The sequence below is a fragment of the Oryzias melastigma genome, linkage group LG20, assembly GCF_002922805.2.
Source record: "Oryzias melastigma strain HK-1 linkage group LG20, ASM292280v2, whole genome shotgun sequence".
Taxonomy (NCBI): domain Eukaryota; kingdom Metazoa; phylum Chordata; class Actinopteri; order Beloniformes; family Adrianichthyidae; genus Oryzias; species Oryzias melastigma.
The window spans coordinates 2,121,012-2,138,575 of NC_050531.1; the positions used below are offsets into that span (position 1 = coordinate 2,121,012).

The 17,564-nt window shown below is 42.2% G+C and overlaps 1 protein-coding gene across 1 annotated transcript in view; it reads right to left on the reverse strand.

Moving 5' to 3' along the window:
- Positions 1 to 17,564, reverse strand: part of drosha (drosha ribonuclease III) — a 98,634-nt gene that overhangs the window by 62,625 nt on the left and 18,445 nt on the right. Inside the window, exons 15-17 of the mRNA XM_024279554.2 lie at positions 10,262 to 10,361; positions 7,550 to 7,657; positions 1,601 to 1,708 (exon numbers count right to left, since the gene is read on the reverse strand). Coding sequence (XP_024135322.1) covers positions 1,601 to 1,708; positions 7,550 to 7,657; positions 10,262 to 10,361 — 316 coding nt within the window. The remainder of the gene's footprint in view (positions 1 to 1,600; positions 1,709 to 7,549; positions 7,658 to 10,261; positions 10,362 to 17,564) is intronic.

The window sequence follows — 17,564 nt, forward strand, 5'->3', positions numbered from 1 at the left end:
GCGGCTCATTTGACCGCAGGCTTCTGCAGTGCGTTCGGTCCACGAAGGTCTTCACTTCCTCGATGCGGCTGGACATTTTTATGTAGCAGCAGTGAGGATTTATGCTAACAAGACACGGAGCTATCATAACTAGAAAAGTTGCATTACCTGCGATAACGCGAGTGTGAATGCCTTTTTGCTCAAAATGGAGACGCAATTTACTTTAATCGCTGAAGGGATTTGCTGAAAATATAAAAGCTATTTGCAAAATGTTAAATTTCCAAAAGACGGGAAACTTCACTAAAGAACTATGAAAGAGCGCTGAAGTTAACCGAAATTTCAAAAGATAATCAGTGTGTTGCTTAAATGTGAACTAAACCCCAAAATACCCTCAAATTGCTCAATAGGATAAATTAGTCAAAAACGTTAGCCTGTGGCTAAAATAGAAGCTAAACTTGTAATTAGCCTAAAAAAACACCCCAGTAGATAACAAATTAGCCAAAAATGTTAGCATGTCGCTAAAATATTAGCTAAACTCTAAATTAGCCTAAAAAGCCACAGTAGATAACGAATTAGCCAAAAATATTAGCCTGTGGCTAAAATAGAAGCTAAGCTATAAATTAGCCTAAAAAACCCCAGTAGATAACGAATTAGCGTAAAAAAAAAAAAAGCACATGGCTCAAATACTTCCATAACTCCAAAATAAGACATTTACGTTGTGGGATTTTGGTTAAAAACGTCATAATTATAGCTAAAGCACTACTGGGAATGTTTTATTAAAAGGAAAAAAATCAAGTCATAGGGAGACTTTAATGACAGGCAGGTATAATCAGCACCGTGATTGAAAGAAGTCTTTCATAGAATCTTGGTCTTTGGTTTCACAGCTCTGGAACCAGAAGATTCTGTCTCAGTGGTTGAAAACATTTAAAACCATTTCATTCCTGACACTCGTGAAAACATTCAGCGCTGCGGGGAGTCAGAGTGAAGGTGAAGGTGTAGTTTCCACCTGTGTGGTTGAGGGACCGCTTCCCTTTAGCGGTTTGCATAAACGGATCAGGCCGCAGACGGACTCGTGTTTCCTGTCAGCGTCCGCTCTGACAGGTTCTCGTTAGCCAGACGACAAAAAGACCAATCGCCGATCGATGAGCGCAAATCCTCACGCAGCGCTGAGGAGTCAAGCACGCGGACGCGCGGCGCCTCCAGCCGGTCGTGATGCGTCTTTCCCCTTTAACTATGTATGCTACATCCATCGATTTCTAATGTATCAGCGGGTGACAGCTCTTCAATACAGCTGGAGGCAGCCCAGGGCCTGGCGAGCGCCGGGAGCTCCCCGCTCCAGGCTGCACACCTGACAGGGGAGAGCGGTTGTCCTGACGACGGTGACGGCCGCTCACAGCACAGGTAGGCCTTTGTTTGTTTCACTCCTGGGTTTCCACCTGAACCGGCGCTGCAGAGGTGGACCAGGTTCAGTAATGAGGGAGATGGAGCCTCCCTGCATGTCTGAGCATAACAAGCTCCTACAGCCACTGCTTACCACCCCCCCAACAGAGGAGGGGGCAGGATTCCCAGACTTCTGGCTGTGGCGGTCAGAGGATGATGCGGTGAAGCCGCCGTGTCTTACCTGGAGGAGGCAGCGCTCCTTGAAGACGTAGCCGATCAGCTTATCCAGGTGCATCAGGCACTGGTGGTAGCGGATGTGGTGGGTCAGGACGGGCAGCATCATGGCGTGCTGCGGACGACAAGCAGGGAAAAGAATTCAATCAGCCGGTCATCATTTATTGAGAGGGGCTCCAGATGAAACCATCAAAAAGACAATTTCTGGACAAACACGGCAGTGAAAGGATGAAGGAGGGGCCGAGCTGGAGAGCTGACACGCTCCACAATGGCAGGTGTATGAAGGTGGGGGGGGCAAAGGCTGCTGTACACACATTAACCCCCCCACCAGAGCTGGAGGAGCCACACACGCTTTAATTAGTGCAGCCGGGGAGCCGAAGCCCACAGGCTACCGCGGTAACCGTCACCTAGCCCCGGGGCCGTCGGCGGGGCCGCAGTGACACGGTCCCCCGGCCTCGTTAAGCAGCCAATTAAACAAAGCCGTGCTGCGCCGCCGTCTGCTGCACCTCAGCCAGCAAGGCCAAGCGGGCCCCATATGGTTTCAAATGGGCAGAAAATGTGGACCCCAAACGGGTTTGTCCACATTATCTTCAGTGGACACTCAGTGGGTAGGCTCGCTACGCTAGCCAGCCGCCTAGTGGGGCTACCTAGCTTGCAACAGTGTCGCTCGTTAGCTCGCTACAGAGAAACGTGCAAGCTTGATGCAGCGGAGCTCGCTAGCATGCTACAGTGGCGCTCGTTAGCGCGCTACAGCGACGCTCACTAGCTTGCTACAGCTGAGCTAGCTAGCTTGCAGCAGTGTCACTCGTTAGCTCGCTACAGAGAAACTTGCAAGCTCGATGCAGCGGAGCTTGCTAGCTCACTAAAGACGAGCTCGCTAGCATGCTACAGTGGCACTCGTTAGCTCGATACAGCGGAGCTCGCTAGCTTGCTACAGCCAAGCTAGTTAGCTTACTAAAGCGGAGCTAGCTAACTTGATACAAGGAAGGTCAATAGCTCGACATAGTGGAGTTGGCTACAGAAAACATTGCTAGCTCGATGGAGCAGAGCTCGCTAGAGAGGATCTCACTAGCATGCTACCACAGAACTCGATAAAACGGACTTCGCAAGGATACTAGGTCGATAGAGTGGAGCTCGCTAGCACGCTACAATGAAGCTTGCTCACTCGCTACAGTGGAGGTCGCTAGTTCGCTACAGAGAAGCTTGCTAGCATACCACAGTGGAGCTTGTTAGCTCGCTACAGGAGAGGTCGCTAGCTCGATACAGCGGAGCTCGCTAGCATGCTACGCTGTCCACCGGGTGGCTGGCTAGCGTAGCATGCTAGTCCACTGAGTGCCCACTTAAGCTAATGTGAGGCCACCACAGAAACGGCGGACAAACCCATTTGGGATCCACATTTTCTGCTCGTTTTAAACCCATTTGGCCTTACTGTCTGGGATCTGACCGACGTATGCACGCAAGAGAAGGCGGGGCTTAGTCGAGTCATTTAAAGGTGGAAAGTAATTTACTGCGAAAACGACCCCAATCAAGCCAATTAAAGACAGCAGTAGAACGTGACTTCGACGTCGGTCATCTCCAACTCTTTCCAGGTTTGATCACGTTCGTTTGCATGAAGATTAAACTGGAGTTCTTTGATGATTTGTAAAGAGATTACTTTTTTTAGATTACATCCGTTTGAAGTTTCCGTCTTCACTCAGCAGACCTGGAAAGTAGGAATGTGCTGATATCATTTTTCCTGCCCGATATTGATGACCGATACTTTCTCACAACTGTGGTCGATGTTTGAGTCTACCAATATCTAAGTGTCTGCAAGAACACAAAGTTTAGACTTCATTTAAGTTTCTTTATAAAAAAAAAAAAACGACAGCTTTTTTTAATTCTATTTGCTATTTTTAACATACAAGTATCACTTTGAACATTTAAAACGTCTCTGAAAATGTTTACAGACTATTAGACATAACTGGTAGCAGAAGCTTCTGACTGCCAGGGACCCGTTAGGAACGAGTATTTATGTCACAAATAAAACATATCTGACTGAAGTCAGGACAATTTCAGGGGATTTTTTTTTATTATATTCAACCGATGCCGATAAACTCAAATCAGACAAATGTCGTCCGATATCGATGCTGACACTGATATTTCACCCAACCCTACTGGAAACTATTTTTACCAACAAAACCTCTAATTTAATAATAATTTTATCTTGTTCTTGGAACTCAAAGGTCACCATATACGAGATAAAAAACAAACAACAACGCAGCAGTAAATTATATAATTTACACTCAACAATAACTTAAGTAGCACAAAGAACTGGAGTTATTGGAGGTTAAGGTTGGAAAAGATGAGTTTTTATCTCCTTGATGAACTGTGGGAGAGAGCCAATGTCAGACAGGTCTGGAGATTTGAAAGACACTTAAACATTTATAATATTCCAGTGACTCAGCAAAGGTTTGAAGTATTCTTAAGCACTTGGTAGATGCAGTTTAATGAGATCTCTGCTCTTTTGTTCGTCCAGACGAAACTCATCTGTTCACATTCAGGCAGCGACCCGACACTAACACAGATCCGTCTGCAGCCTCAGAAGATCAGACTTTATACCATCCAGACATGGAGACCCATCTCACACACATGCTCTGCTGATGCCGACATAAATACCCAATAAATCCACATCAGAGTGAATATAAATAAGTACACTGGTAAGTCAGAAACGTCTGATTCAAAGGTCACTTTTATCAAAAACAGTCCATTTTCATGCAAGTTTCTCTCAACTAAAAGTACAGAAGCAGATAATATTCACGGCTGGGATCAGAGTCGATCCAATGTTCTGTTCCTCTGAAGATGAAAAGCTTTAGAAGAAAAGCCTTGCAAATAAAACACTGCTTTTTCCAGGAATCTCCATCTGTATCTGCAGTTTATTTTATTTATGTTTGTCACTTAAGCCTTTATTTCATGGTCACATCCATTACAATCCTTATCCACAGACAATTTACCTATGAAATATCCACAAAAAGGCTTCATGCTCCTGAGCAGAGGAGAATATGGAACCTTCAGGGTTTAACAACCTGATGCTCTGAACATGCAGAATAACTTGTAGATCTCTGAGCCTCAACAGGAACAGAGGAAACGGTCACAAAATGCAGTCTAACCAGATCATTCATGAAGCAATCAGCCTCGGTAGATATAACTGGACAGTTAATGGATTAGCTTCTTCTTTGCTGAACCTTTGAGTCAGAGAGTTCTGGCATGTCGTTGCAGAACGGCTGCAGAACATCTCACATGGAGGAAGTCCTCAGAGCTGCACCAAGAACTGAGGAAAACATGCTAAAACACATTTGATTCAAGAATAATCGATTCCTAAGACATTATTTGGGTCTAGTGCTGCCACAAATGTTTATTTTAGTAGTCGACTAGTCACAGATTATTTTTTTAAATAGTTGACTAATCAGGTCATGCATAAGGTGGATGTAGAACATCTTAACCATCATTAGCTTTAAACGAGATACATTCACACTAGCATTTCCTACGATATAATGCTAGTTGCTGTGAGCTGAAGTTGGAGTCTCCTAGTGACGATAGCTGAAGATGCTGAAATTAACAGCTGAAAATGCTGAAGCTTATAGCCAACTAAAGTATTAGTTAAATGCCAAATTAGCCTGAAAAATAAAAAAAAGCTTATGTTAGCCAAAACAGCTAGATTATAGCTGAAATATTAGCCAAACTCCAAAATAGCCCCAATAAAATCCCAAATTAGCCAAAACAGCTAGCGTGTAGCTGAATTATATGCTAAATTCCAAAAACACCTTAAAAACTAAAAAATAAAAAAAAGCTTAAGTTAGCCAAACAGCTAGCATGTAACTAAGATATTAGCTAAACACCCAAATAACCTAAAAACAAAAAAATCCTAAATTAACCAAACCAGCTAACGTGTAGCTGAAATATTAGCTAAACTCCAAAATAGCCTAAAAATATTCCAAAAAGCTAGCAGAATATAATTATAACTTCCAACTTTACTACTCTGACTCCATATAATATAAAGTAACGACTAATCAACTCCTAATTTAGTCGTCGATCATTTTAATAGTCGATTAGTCGTCGATTAGTCGACTAATCACAGCAGCTCTATTCGTGTCTACAATGCAGACGCCTCTGCAGGCTTCAGCGCGCTCAGCAGGAGCCGGCGGTCCAGCTCTCCTCCGATCGGAGCTGCAGAGATGTTAGCGCCGCTTCTCCTTCCGCCCAAATGGAGACGAAATCTGAACTAAAAACTGAATCAGATGGTTTTTCTGCTCGACACAGCTGGCATGTAAATAAAAGTGTCGGTCTGAGTGTTTGCCTGATGAACGGGTAAGTGCTGCCGCTCTGCGGGGGTCCACTCCCCCCATACAGACTCTGACACTTGAATGGAGATGTGAGGCAGCGAGCAGATATCAGAGGAAACTTTTGACAGTCGCAGTGCAGCTCGCAGGCTGAGGATGGAGAGATAATGGAGCCGGTTTGGTGTTTTCTGGTTCCAACAGATCCACAAAACAAAGAACAGCAGGAAGAGAGGTCACGTCTGATCTGAAGTTTAGGGATGTTTGTATGGATCTAAAGCCGAATGAATCTGAGGGAAACGTCACTGAAACATCTGCAGTAGATCAGGTCAGCTTCCTCCTTAGAAATAAAGCATTTGGAAATTCTATTTTTACGATTAGAGAAAAGGAAGTCGTAGCAACACCGACTGTATAGAGAACTGGAGAGAGTGTGACATCATCTAAAGTAAATGGTTTAATTCCTGCTCCAATCAAAAGAAGTCAATTCTTTTGTGAAAGGGGGGTGGCGATTGGTCCGAGTCGGTCAGTCTCTATGGCAACAACTTTCACCAATCAGGAGCTTATTGGAAGGCCACACATCCACCACTTGAGTGGGCAACACGAAATTTTGAACGTTTGAAATGGAGGCCAACAGGCTCCACCCACTTTGCTTGAAGCATCTGATTTGTCAATTGATAACAGGAACTAATATATTGTCGCCTCAAATCACGCCGCTGATCTTCAGATCGCCTCATGTCGCGTCTGTTCCATTGACTAACTGTGCAAACCGCGTTGTGTGAATTCTCCTTATTCATTTTTCTATTGAAGTCTTTGGGATTTTTGCCTCTTGAAGCCAGCAGGTACTTCCTGTTTGGATCCCCAGGGGGAGGAGTCACTTAGTCCTCTTCTTATACCGTCAATGGTAAAAACCGAACAAAAAAAACAGATTTATTTATTAGATATGTTTAAATCTGGTGGATAGATTAAAAGACGTGGTGGAAGGGAAACACATGCAGACATGGCGCCCGCACTATTCAGTCTACGCCACACGAGGAAGTACGGGATATGATGTCAAAATTCAAGAATCTGAGATCCGTAACGCAGTAGAACGGCATAGACCATCGACATATGAGCAACAACGATTCACGAATGGCGCCCGGCCTTACAGCAGCCTTCATCGCACAGCGGAGCGAGCCTAGAAGGAGATTCACCAAGGAGAAGAAATCTAGGAAAAGGGTTTTTATTGCTGCAGATGAATATCATGGTTTAAAAGAATGTCACTGCAATGATAATGCAGACACAATAATGTCTGTTTCACTCGGTTTCACGATTCTGTTTATGCAAAGTGACTTAAAGACGTTCCGTTCTTAAACCTGCTGCATCGTCTTTCTCCCGAGTGTCTGCTCAGATGTCTACTGACAGTCTCAGATGTTCATATGTAAGAGTCGTCCCACATGGGCTCGTCACAGCTGGAGCGCTACATTCAGAAGAATGAGCTCAAACTGTCGTTTCCCATCAGCCACCTGGGCCTTTCTCGGTCCTGAAGACCACTCCAACATTTCATCTCCAGAGCAGTTTGGAATCACAGAAAAATGGTTCTAAGCTTTAAAGCAGGAAAGGCTGTGTGAAGGCGGAGTGTGCTGGTGTGCAGGTGGAGGCGTTACCTGGCAGACGTCGGAGCGGATGCCAGTTTTCCAGAAGCCCTGGCTGCTGAGCTCCACCGTCACCTCGCGGCGCATGGTGTTCTTCTGACGGATCTTCTGCAGAGCTTCCTGCCAAACGAGCAGCAAGACGATCATTGATCCACCGGACCTGCAACAGTCCTGATAGTGTTGAAGCTGTGCAGCTTTTAGGCTTTTTTTAGCTTTACTCTGCTTAATACTCAAAGACCAAATTGTTGCAAAATACAATAATAAACAGTGAATTTTAAACAAACTTCCATTACGTTTGACGGATCTGCTCACGTCAGGATCCAGCCCTACTGGTCTCTTGAGGAACTGCAGCAATTAATTCTTCTACTTCATGTAAATTCAGGGAAGTGGAGGTTCAGTTTTACTCCCGATGTATGCTCAGATGGCCCAACAGCACCACCTGTTGGAGGGTCGTGGTAACTGCTCTGTCGTTTGTACGCTAAACATGAACAAAATTCTGACAGAAACACGTTTAGTTTTTGGGTTTTTTTTAAGTCCTTAAGGGAAAACTAAAAAATTCCACATTTCTACATAGAAGGGAGTCAGCTGAGCACTGAAGAGGAGCGGCTCCGTTTGCAGACGGGAGGGATGCCTCACACTGGGTCTCCAGTGAGTCTTCTGCTGGGTAAAGATGCCATGTTCCCGCTGTGGCGGGCAGACAACCGCAGGGATAATGCTTCTGGAGGAATCTGCCGGAGTGTTTGGCTTCACTAATTGCTGCGGAGCAGGTTGACAGAGAGATTGTCAGAGCCTGTTAGCCGCAGAGCAACCTGGGAAACAAAGTAATTGAGCTCTGAAGTCTTGTTCATTATTGCTGGGAGTGCATCAAGCAACCCAGGAAGAGGCTGTATCTGATGATGGGGGTTCCCCTCCAGCAGCCCTTCAGACACCGGTGGATACAAGGTCATCACTTCTGGAAATTTGACCTTTTTCATCTGTGGAGGTCAGACCTTCACCCAGTCCAGCAGAGCAGGCGGTGATACTTCGAGGATCTTTATACTTCATACTTCAAAATTGTGTTTAGTAAATGTTCTTGTGATATTTATCTGATAATTGAGGATATAGGTTTTGAAAAATTATGCTTAAAATTGCATTTTTGAGTTTTTTTTTTAGTCAAAATGTTGCGAATCAGAAGCAGACTGTTAAAATACCGTAGAAAAAAGACTGAATCCGGATCAAACTGTTCGGCTGGATGGCTACGATGATGGACCGCTTCCTAATGTTGAAGGTATAAAGGGCTTGTAGACAGAGAGCTCTCAGTTATGGGTGACAGGAAGTCAGAGGTGAATTTCTGATAAATTCCTGTCGCTCTGCAGAAACTTTGTCCAAGAAAATGCCAGATCTTTTGATTTTGGCTAATAACTGCAAAACCATAATTTAAAAAACACCAATAAGAAGATGATCTGAGTGGGGCATTTTTAAAGTACATAACTTCATTTACATACAGATATTTTCTTATTTCTTATTTAATTCTACACTAACGTTGTTGTGTTTATATTTGATAGCAAAGAGCAAAAGGATGAAGTTACAGCAAAATCATAAACGATAGAAAACGTGTTTTTTATTTGAAGTAAATCTGCTGCAGCAGGAGGATCTTGACACATTTATTACTTTATTTTGAAAGGAACTTAGATTTGCTTCTGACAAAGAAGCTGAAAACAACATTATAATTCAGTCATTTTCAATATTTAAAACCTACATGTTGTTTGGTCTGAGTTTATTTTGTACTGATTTTACTGACTTTTCTGTTTTGTTGATTTTACTGATTTGAACGATTTAATGATGTAACTATTTTATTGGTTTACAGATTTTACCGTTTTATTGATTTGACTGATTTGATGACTGTGTCTGCTCTGTCTTCCCAACAGCAAAGGAAGTTCCTACCGGAAAAATTCAGTAACTTTGATTTGATAAATGACCAGACAAAAACATTTTTGAACGGCCAAGTGAGACTTCACTGCGTTTTGGCTCTTTTAGCGTTAAGCGTTGCAGACTAGTTTGACACACAAACACATTCAGTGTTTCTAAAAGGAGTGTAAGAAAATATCGATTTAGTGAAATGTGGTAATATCGATTTAAAATACTGCCAAGGCGATGTTAAATGAATCATTTAAAAGTAAACACGTAGTTCAGTCTTACTTTTGTTTTCCACTTAAATATTTCCTAATTTACCTAAAATAAAGAAGTATGAATTCTCTTGGGTAAAAGCAACTCATTTATAAGATAGTTAAGATTTAAAGTTCAGAGTCTTCAGGTGCTTTCCTCCTGAACAGGTGTTAATCCACACTAACCTTCTTAGAAACTGCAGTTGTAGTTAACCTCTCATTACAAACCAAAGCAGCAGGTTTGTATTCTAATCACTCAGTAAACGGTTGACTTTTCCGTCCACAGAGCGCAGCGTAAAGTGTTGATCTTTACCCAGAGACCTCAGACGTTTCTGCTGTGTGTGTTTTGACGGCGTCGGGGACGGCAGGCAGTAACCGACTACCAGCAGCGAGTTTCAAATAAGCTGCATGTGAACTGTAGCGCCCAGCAGGAGTAACTGCCATGGCCTCGGCTCGGCTTTTTTAAATTAAAGCCTGTAAATCTGTTGCTGCTGCAGAGTTTCTGAGGCTTCCAGGAGAAAGCTGCTGGCCGCCCGCTGCTGCCGGCGCCGAGAAGGATGCTTGTTTGGCGTCGACCCACCTCCCTCTGCGACAGCTTCTGCTTGTCCAGCTTCTTGACCTTCGGGCTGTTGGCCAGCAGGTGGCGCAGCTTCACATAACTCTTCCACAGCTTCTGGTACCTGTCGGCAGGAAGAAAGCGGGCGTCACGCTGACGGCGTCGCACTCTCGGTAACAGTCTGCAGACCCTCGGAGCCGCGAGGCATTAAAGGAAATGTGACTCCCTTACAACCTCCTGTTCATTTTCTGTAAAGCCTCATTGTCTTTGTGCTCATTTGCACCTGAAAGGAGGCAGAGAGTTATCGGCAAGGTGACATGTACCCCCCCACTCTCCCTTTTCAATCAGACCTCCTGATTGATGCAGTAAAGGCCGAGTGTGACCGTTCTGCTCCCATTCTGCAGACTTTCTCCTCATTTACTCAGAGTTATTCAATTATGATTGGAGAGGAAAGGTGGAGGGGCTCCAGGGGAGGGAAGAAGGAAGGAGAGAGTGATGAGGGAGGACAGGAGAGGAGGAGGACGGAGGGGGACCGAGTCAGAGAACGGAAGAATTATAGAGCTTTAATGGCGGGGACTTCATTAGAGACTGAGACGGCTTTACGCCCCGATTATCTGCCCCCCACCACCTCCTCCGCACTGAAGCCGCCTGAGTGACAGAGAGGCACAGACAGGAAGGAGACCCCCCCCAACCCACTCCAGTGACCTTTCCACAGATCCGCCGTGGGCTCGGGGGGCAGAGCTCTCGCCTGTCCGGCTCATGCCGTCATTAGCATATGCTGGCTCTTCGTTTCTGCTCCCCGTCTCCATCAGAGCGCCACCTGCTGCCCAGACGTCCAACCAAACCGGACCGGATCAATACGAGAGATCTAAAGTGGGCGTGTCTACTGGCAATATGTATCACGATATGTGTCTCACGATTCGTGTCAGAATATATCCCTTTATGAAGGCAGAAAAAAAACACAAATTTAATCTAGAAATATTTCAGTGTGATGACAGTCTGCATGTAAACACGGATAATCGCTACGACGTTGGTCCTTAACACATCACTCTGATCCATCACATCTCCAAACTACAATCTATAGCTGTGAAGTTCAGCAGAACTTTGGCCCGCTTTGCTGACACCATTTTGACAGCTGCACTTGTTCTTATCCGAGTCGCTACAAAGCTCCAGAATCCGCGTTTATATATATGATACTGGCAGAGTTTTGGTTCGTCAAGTCAAAACTAAGCAAGTAGTACATGTGGGGCTGAGCGATAAAACGATAATGATATATATCGTGATAGAATAATGAGTCTATTGTTATAGACTTTTATTTTGAAGGGTCAGAAATTGACACTCCCCAGTAGTGAACCTTTCTCCTCTTTGGCAAGTAAAAGTTAGAGAGCTGGTCTCTTATTTTGAGCTGCAGAGCGTTCTATCTTGACAAATATAGTTATTTGGTTTATATCATGATATATATCCTTATCACCAGATATGGAAAAAACTGTATATAAAAAAAAAAAATTCCATCTCGCCTAGCCCTAAGTACATGTCTCACAACAACAAAAGCCAAAAGTTTTTTTTCTGGAGAACAAAAGTAAGACGCTGAAGGACGCTCATAAATGGTTCATTAACTATCGTCTCATCAGCATTTTAGATCGATACAAGTATCACCAAACGAAATATCGCGATATATATCGCTGAATCCATTTTTCTGTTAATCTAAAGCCTTAGTCACATGCACCTGAATGGATCAACCCCCTGTGCGGGTTTTTGGGTGGTCTGGTCCGTGGACGTCATAGGGAGGAGGGGCTATATCAGGCACGTTCACACCACACGCGATTCACGTGACAAATCTGCGTGCCCCGCCTCTCTTTTGCTGCGCAACAAATAAAATGTGTTCCTGCTTGACACCATGGCCGCATGTGGGAGGAGCTACTAATGCATTTAGGATGATCACTACAAGGAACAGTGTCTGTGGATATCTCACTTAGAATGTTGAGAAATCAGGTTTATTTATTGTAAAGAGTTCTAGAAAATCAGCAATCGTGTCTCCATGTTTGGATTTATATGATTATTATTAAAGATTTTTCCAGTACAGCGGGCTGTGTTTTTATGACAGCCGCTTCCACGGTGTTTCTGTGGCTGAGCTTGAAGGCTCTCTGTCTGGTATTAATCCGAGGAGGAAAACATAAAATGAGGAGACCTTCTTCCTTTTTTTAATGTCTGGATGAGCCCCGAGCCGGCAGACTCTACATCGCACATCAGCTTTCTATCGGCCGGCATATTGAGCGAGTGAGCTCCACCGTGGTAGAAAAAGCCAGTGATCTGTCCAGAGTTTATCCCACCTTCACCCCAAAGTAACCAGATGAGCTCTGAGAACCTGCGGTTCCAACAGTTTAATGACAAAGATGGAAGTTCAGGACAAAAGCGATCGCTTTGGATTCATCTTCTACCTGCTGATCGAGTCAAGGAAAACGCCACATGTCCAAAGCTAACCGTGAATGATCAACTAATCATGACAAATCGACTAATCCTGACAGATCTTCTAATCATAACTGAACGACTAATTGTGACTCCTTGACTAATTGACTAATTGACTAATTGAAACTGATCGACTAGTCGTGATGAATCAACTATCGTGACTAATCGACTAACCATGACTATAGTTATGACTGATCGACTAGCATAAATTTCTTAGCAAAAATTCTTATTTAAATAAAACCTTGTAGTAACTAAGAGATGTTTTCTCAAACTATTATTTTCCTTCGGCAACTTTTCTTGATAAAATTGTTTTTATTATTTTTTTCTAGAAACTAAAGTCTTTTTCGTTTCTTTAGCTTCAGTTTTTGCTGCATTCACTGTAGCAGATGAAAATGTTCCGTGAAGCCAAAAGTCTTCCAGCTGAACCCGATTGTGAAGGTCTTCAAACAGACAGACTCCTCATTTATCTTTAAACGGATCAGACCACTTTTGTGACTGAGGGGGGGTTGGATCATCTCATTCTGACTGTGACATGACCTCTGCTGCTGTGAAGGTCAGCGCTTGTGTTCCAGAAACCAAAACACTTCCTGTCTGAATTTCTGAAGACTTTTGTCTTCAGGAAGAACAACTAAGTGTTTATTGTGGTGTGAAAATCAAGCCTTCCACTGGCGTTAACATCAGTTTGTCACGTCTGTTCATCAGTGCAGCCCCTGACTTGTGTCTTCTGAAGGATGTGCTGACTAACGCAGTGAGAGGTGAGTTAGTGCTTCAGGTTTCTCCACAGGTGTGTGAGCCGCTGAGCTGCAGTGAACTGAAGGAACCCGAATCAGCGGATGGAGATCCTGTGGAGCTCGACTGCCTCTCCTCTCCTGCACTTTTACACCAAACTACTTTTTATTCATCCACGCGTAAATTACAGGGGCTGGCTTTTTCATGGAATACATAATACATATTTACTTTAGCTACAAAGTCATTTGAGTTCTCCCTGCTGGGTTCTTCAACAGAACTAACCAGTATTTTAGGGACACACTGATGAAAATTGTGTTTTTAACGTGTTCTTGTGATGGAGGTCATTTATAAAGAAAATTAAGTTAAGATTGCATTTCTGAGTATTTCTTTATGTAAGTTGTTGTCAGTTATGTAGTTGGAACGAGATTGCTTTTGTGACATGGAAATATCCTGGGTGGCCTTTCTGCTCAGAGCTCAGGGCGGAAAGGTTGGGGGCGGGGTTAACCCACGCCAACAGTCACGCCCACAACTCAAGTACATTTCTAATACACTCCTGCCACTCTGCAGACATTATGTCTTGGAAAACAAGAGATTTAAAAAAAAAAAACTAGGGTTGGGTATCGGTTAGAATTTCCAGAATTGATTCGATTCAGATTTTTTCTGATTCTTCAATTTAATTTTAAGTTTATAAATTTATACACATTTGTTTAGAGATACATAAAAAATCTATTTAATTTAAAATATACTTATATTAATCTGATCCAGTTCACATACTGTAAATGTATCAGTGAAATAATGAGATTATTAATATCATCCAGAGTTACATGGATTCTCTAAAGGAGAAGTTCTAACTAAAATGTTCAGATCATTAACATGTAAACATTGTTCTGCTTCTCCTGGAGGACGTTTCAGTTTGGACACTAGGTGGAGGTCGTGCTGTAGAAGTACACCTTATTCAAGAAGAAGACTACAGTATGAGGGGAAAAAACAAAGTTTTAGACCACAAATAGTAACTTCAAAAATGATTTCCTTAAAAGAGTTTGGAAAATGAATGCCTGTAAACTGTAAATAAATAAAGATGTTCATTTAGTCAACAATGTATTTTTTTTTGGCCAAGCGAGCGTTAGCATTAGCTATCCTATGGGAAATTCTATTTAACGTTAGCATCAAGCTAGCGGACTTTAGCTTTATGTGCTAAATCGATTGATATCTTTTGTGAATCGATTATTGATCTATTAAACTTAAATCGATTTAAATCGATTCATCGATTTTTTTTCAACCTAGCCCTAATAAAAACGTCATAATCTGAATAAAGAACCACTGGACACACTTTGGACATAGATCAAATGATGAGTGGCGAGGAACAGGAACGCGTCTTTATTCTTTCTCAGAGAAACACGAGGAGGATCCACACGTCACATTAAAATTACGTAATTGACGCACAAATCAATAATTTAATTTACATAAACAGTGCAATATCATACACGACTCACACGATGGGATTTCTGCTCTGAGTGTTGAAATGAAGACGCTCGGGTGTTCTTTGCGTGGTTTACTCATACTTGTGTGGTTTTAAAGTTGTTTATTTGTGATACAGCTGAAAATTTCATGGAAAAGACAACAATTTCTCTCACTTTTCCCACTTACATTTACGTATGACCGATTTTCTTCCATCCAACATGCGCAAAATCTTCGTAGTGGTTTTGTGACACAACCTTTAAGTTAGAACTTTTGATAGAAGCTATTACAAATAAAGATTGAAGCTGAATCAGGAGGAACTTTAAAACTGTAGGTGAATATGTATTTAGTGGGATTTAGTTTCAAAATAATCTCTCATATTTTTATGAGAATGAACAGTTGGCTGTAATGATGGGACAGAATATTGATCACATTTCTAAGACTGAGAAAAAAGCCTCTTCAGGTGTCAAAAGGAACAAGCTAAAACCCAAAACGACTTCAGAGTTTCTGTGGTAGAAACAGGTTTTAGACGGAAAAGCAGAACATTTCTCTGAATGTTTGAGGGTCGACGTGATCCTGCTCTTCAATACGTCTCTATTATTCATAAAACGTCTTCCACTGTGCACATTCATTTTTAAAGGGGTCAACCCATGAAAATTCTACTTGTTGAGGTTTTTAGTGTGTTCTACTGATCATTTCTCACTATAAAGAACCCCAAAGTGGTTTTTGGATCCCACGAAAACGAGCGGGTCCTCACATGCTGATGTCACAGTGAGACCGCCCCTTTCAGGGAGAATCTGCTCTGATAGCTCCGCCCCCAACACCCAGTTTCTCCACAGAACTAGTGGTGATCAGCAAAAAAAAAATTCATTTTAGATGCAGAATACTTTATATCTTCTAGTTGTGTCTGTCTTCAATAAATTCCAATTATGATTGTTGCAGAGACAAAAGATGTTTTTCTGATAATTGTTTTTAATCTAATATTATTAAACAGTGATTTATTTTTAAATAAAAGGAAATTTTTATGTTTGTGTGACAGCAACTGTAAAGCATGATCAATTGTGTAATAAAAGCGTGTTTAATAAATGTTATATAAATTACCAAAATCATTTTCAGTTAAGCTAAAATAAAAAAAGGAGACAAGCTGACATTTCATTAATTTTACTGATGTTTAAGTTTTTTTTCATAAAGTTTTATTTATTGTTTATTTAAACAAACTATTTTTTCCCCAAAAAATAAATAAAACTAAACTAAAGTAAACTTTGAATTAAATAAACTTTGTTTATTTTTTCATTAAATGTGTGTTTGTATGTCACGTAGCCTCAATTCAGTTTATTTTCTTTTGTTAACTAACTTAGATTTTTTTCTGAAGTTCTTTGATTTTATAATTTCATTCATCATCATCAGCATAGAGGTTGTTACAAAACAACCATTTCAAGTGTTTATGTTAATAAAATCATTCGAATACATTACAATAGTATAAATTATTTGTTTCTTTATCAACAGTTAATTTAATTGTTTATCAAAACTTCACATTTACTGTAAGTTCACTCAAACTAAATATCCCCCACATGGTAATCGTTTATTTACTGTAGCAGTAACTATTTTATTTTGGTGTTTGTTTGTGAAGCACGGAAACACTGGATTTTTCATGGCCAATCACAGAGCAGTATGCAGATCATGTGACCCGCTCCCGTTCAGGACGGATCGGAGACCGTCAGCGAGACGTGAAGGTGTTCTTCCCGTCATGTGGTTAAAGGCCTGTTTTCTTGTAAAATGTTACCTTTACTGCCCCCCCCCCTCCCGTCACACCGCTGACCTCGGCGGCGCCTAGCTCCCGCCTCAGCGGTTTCGGCGCTGAAGCCCGCGGCTTCTCCTCTCTGTGGCGTCTCCGCGGCCACAATCAACGGCAAGCGCTGCCCTGGCTCCACGCATCATTAGCGCTGCTGGGAGATCCTCTCCTCCGCTCTCTTATTACTCCTTTCTGCATCAGCTAATGATGTCCCAGTCCGTCCATAAATTTGTGGTCGCCTGGCGGAGTTTGACACGGCGGCAGGGCGCATGGGAATGAAAATGTGGCGGCAGGGGAGGAGCAAAACAGTTCTGCCTAAATGGATTTCCTGATGATGGACCCGTTCGCATCTTTATTTCCATCGTTTTCCCCGACTGCAGGGAAAGTGCACGTATGATTGGTGCATAAAGCATGTATCCTGTAAACCACAGCGCCCCCTGCTGCAGAGGAGGAACTTTAAGGCTGTTTTGGAGTTTAGCTAATATTTCAGCTGCACGCTTGCCGTTTTGGCTAATTTAGGATTGTTCAGTATTTTTAGGCTAATTTTGAGTCAGCAAATATTTCTGTGGCATCTTAGCTATTGTGGCTAATTTAGGCTTTTTCATGGTTTTTAGCCTTTTTTCGAGTTTAGCAAACATTTCTGCTACTTACTTACTGATACTCTAGTTGTTTTGGATAATTAAGGTTTTTTTCTGATTTTTCGGTTACTTTGAGGTTTGGCTAATATTTCTGCGAGTTGTTAACTGTTTTGGCTAATTTAGGCTTTTTTAGTTTATAATTCTGTTTTGGAGTTAAGTTAATATTTCAGCTAGATGCTAGCTTTTTTGGGTAATTTGTTTTTTTTTTTAGTTTATTAGGCTATTTTAAAGCTTAGCTTTTTTT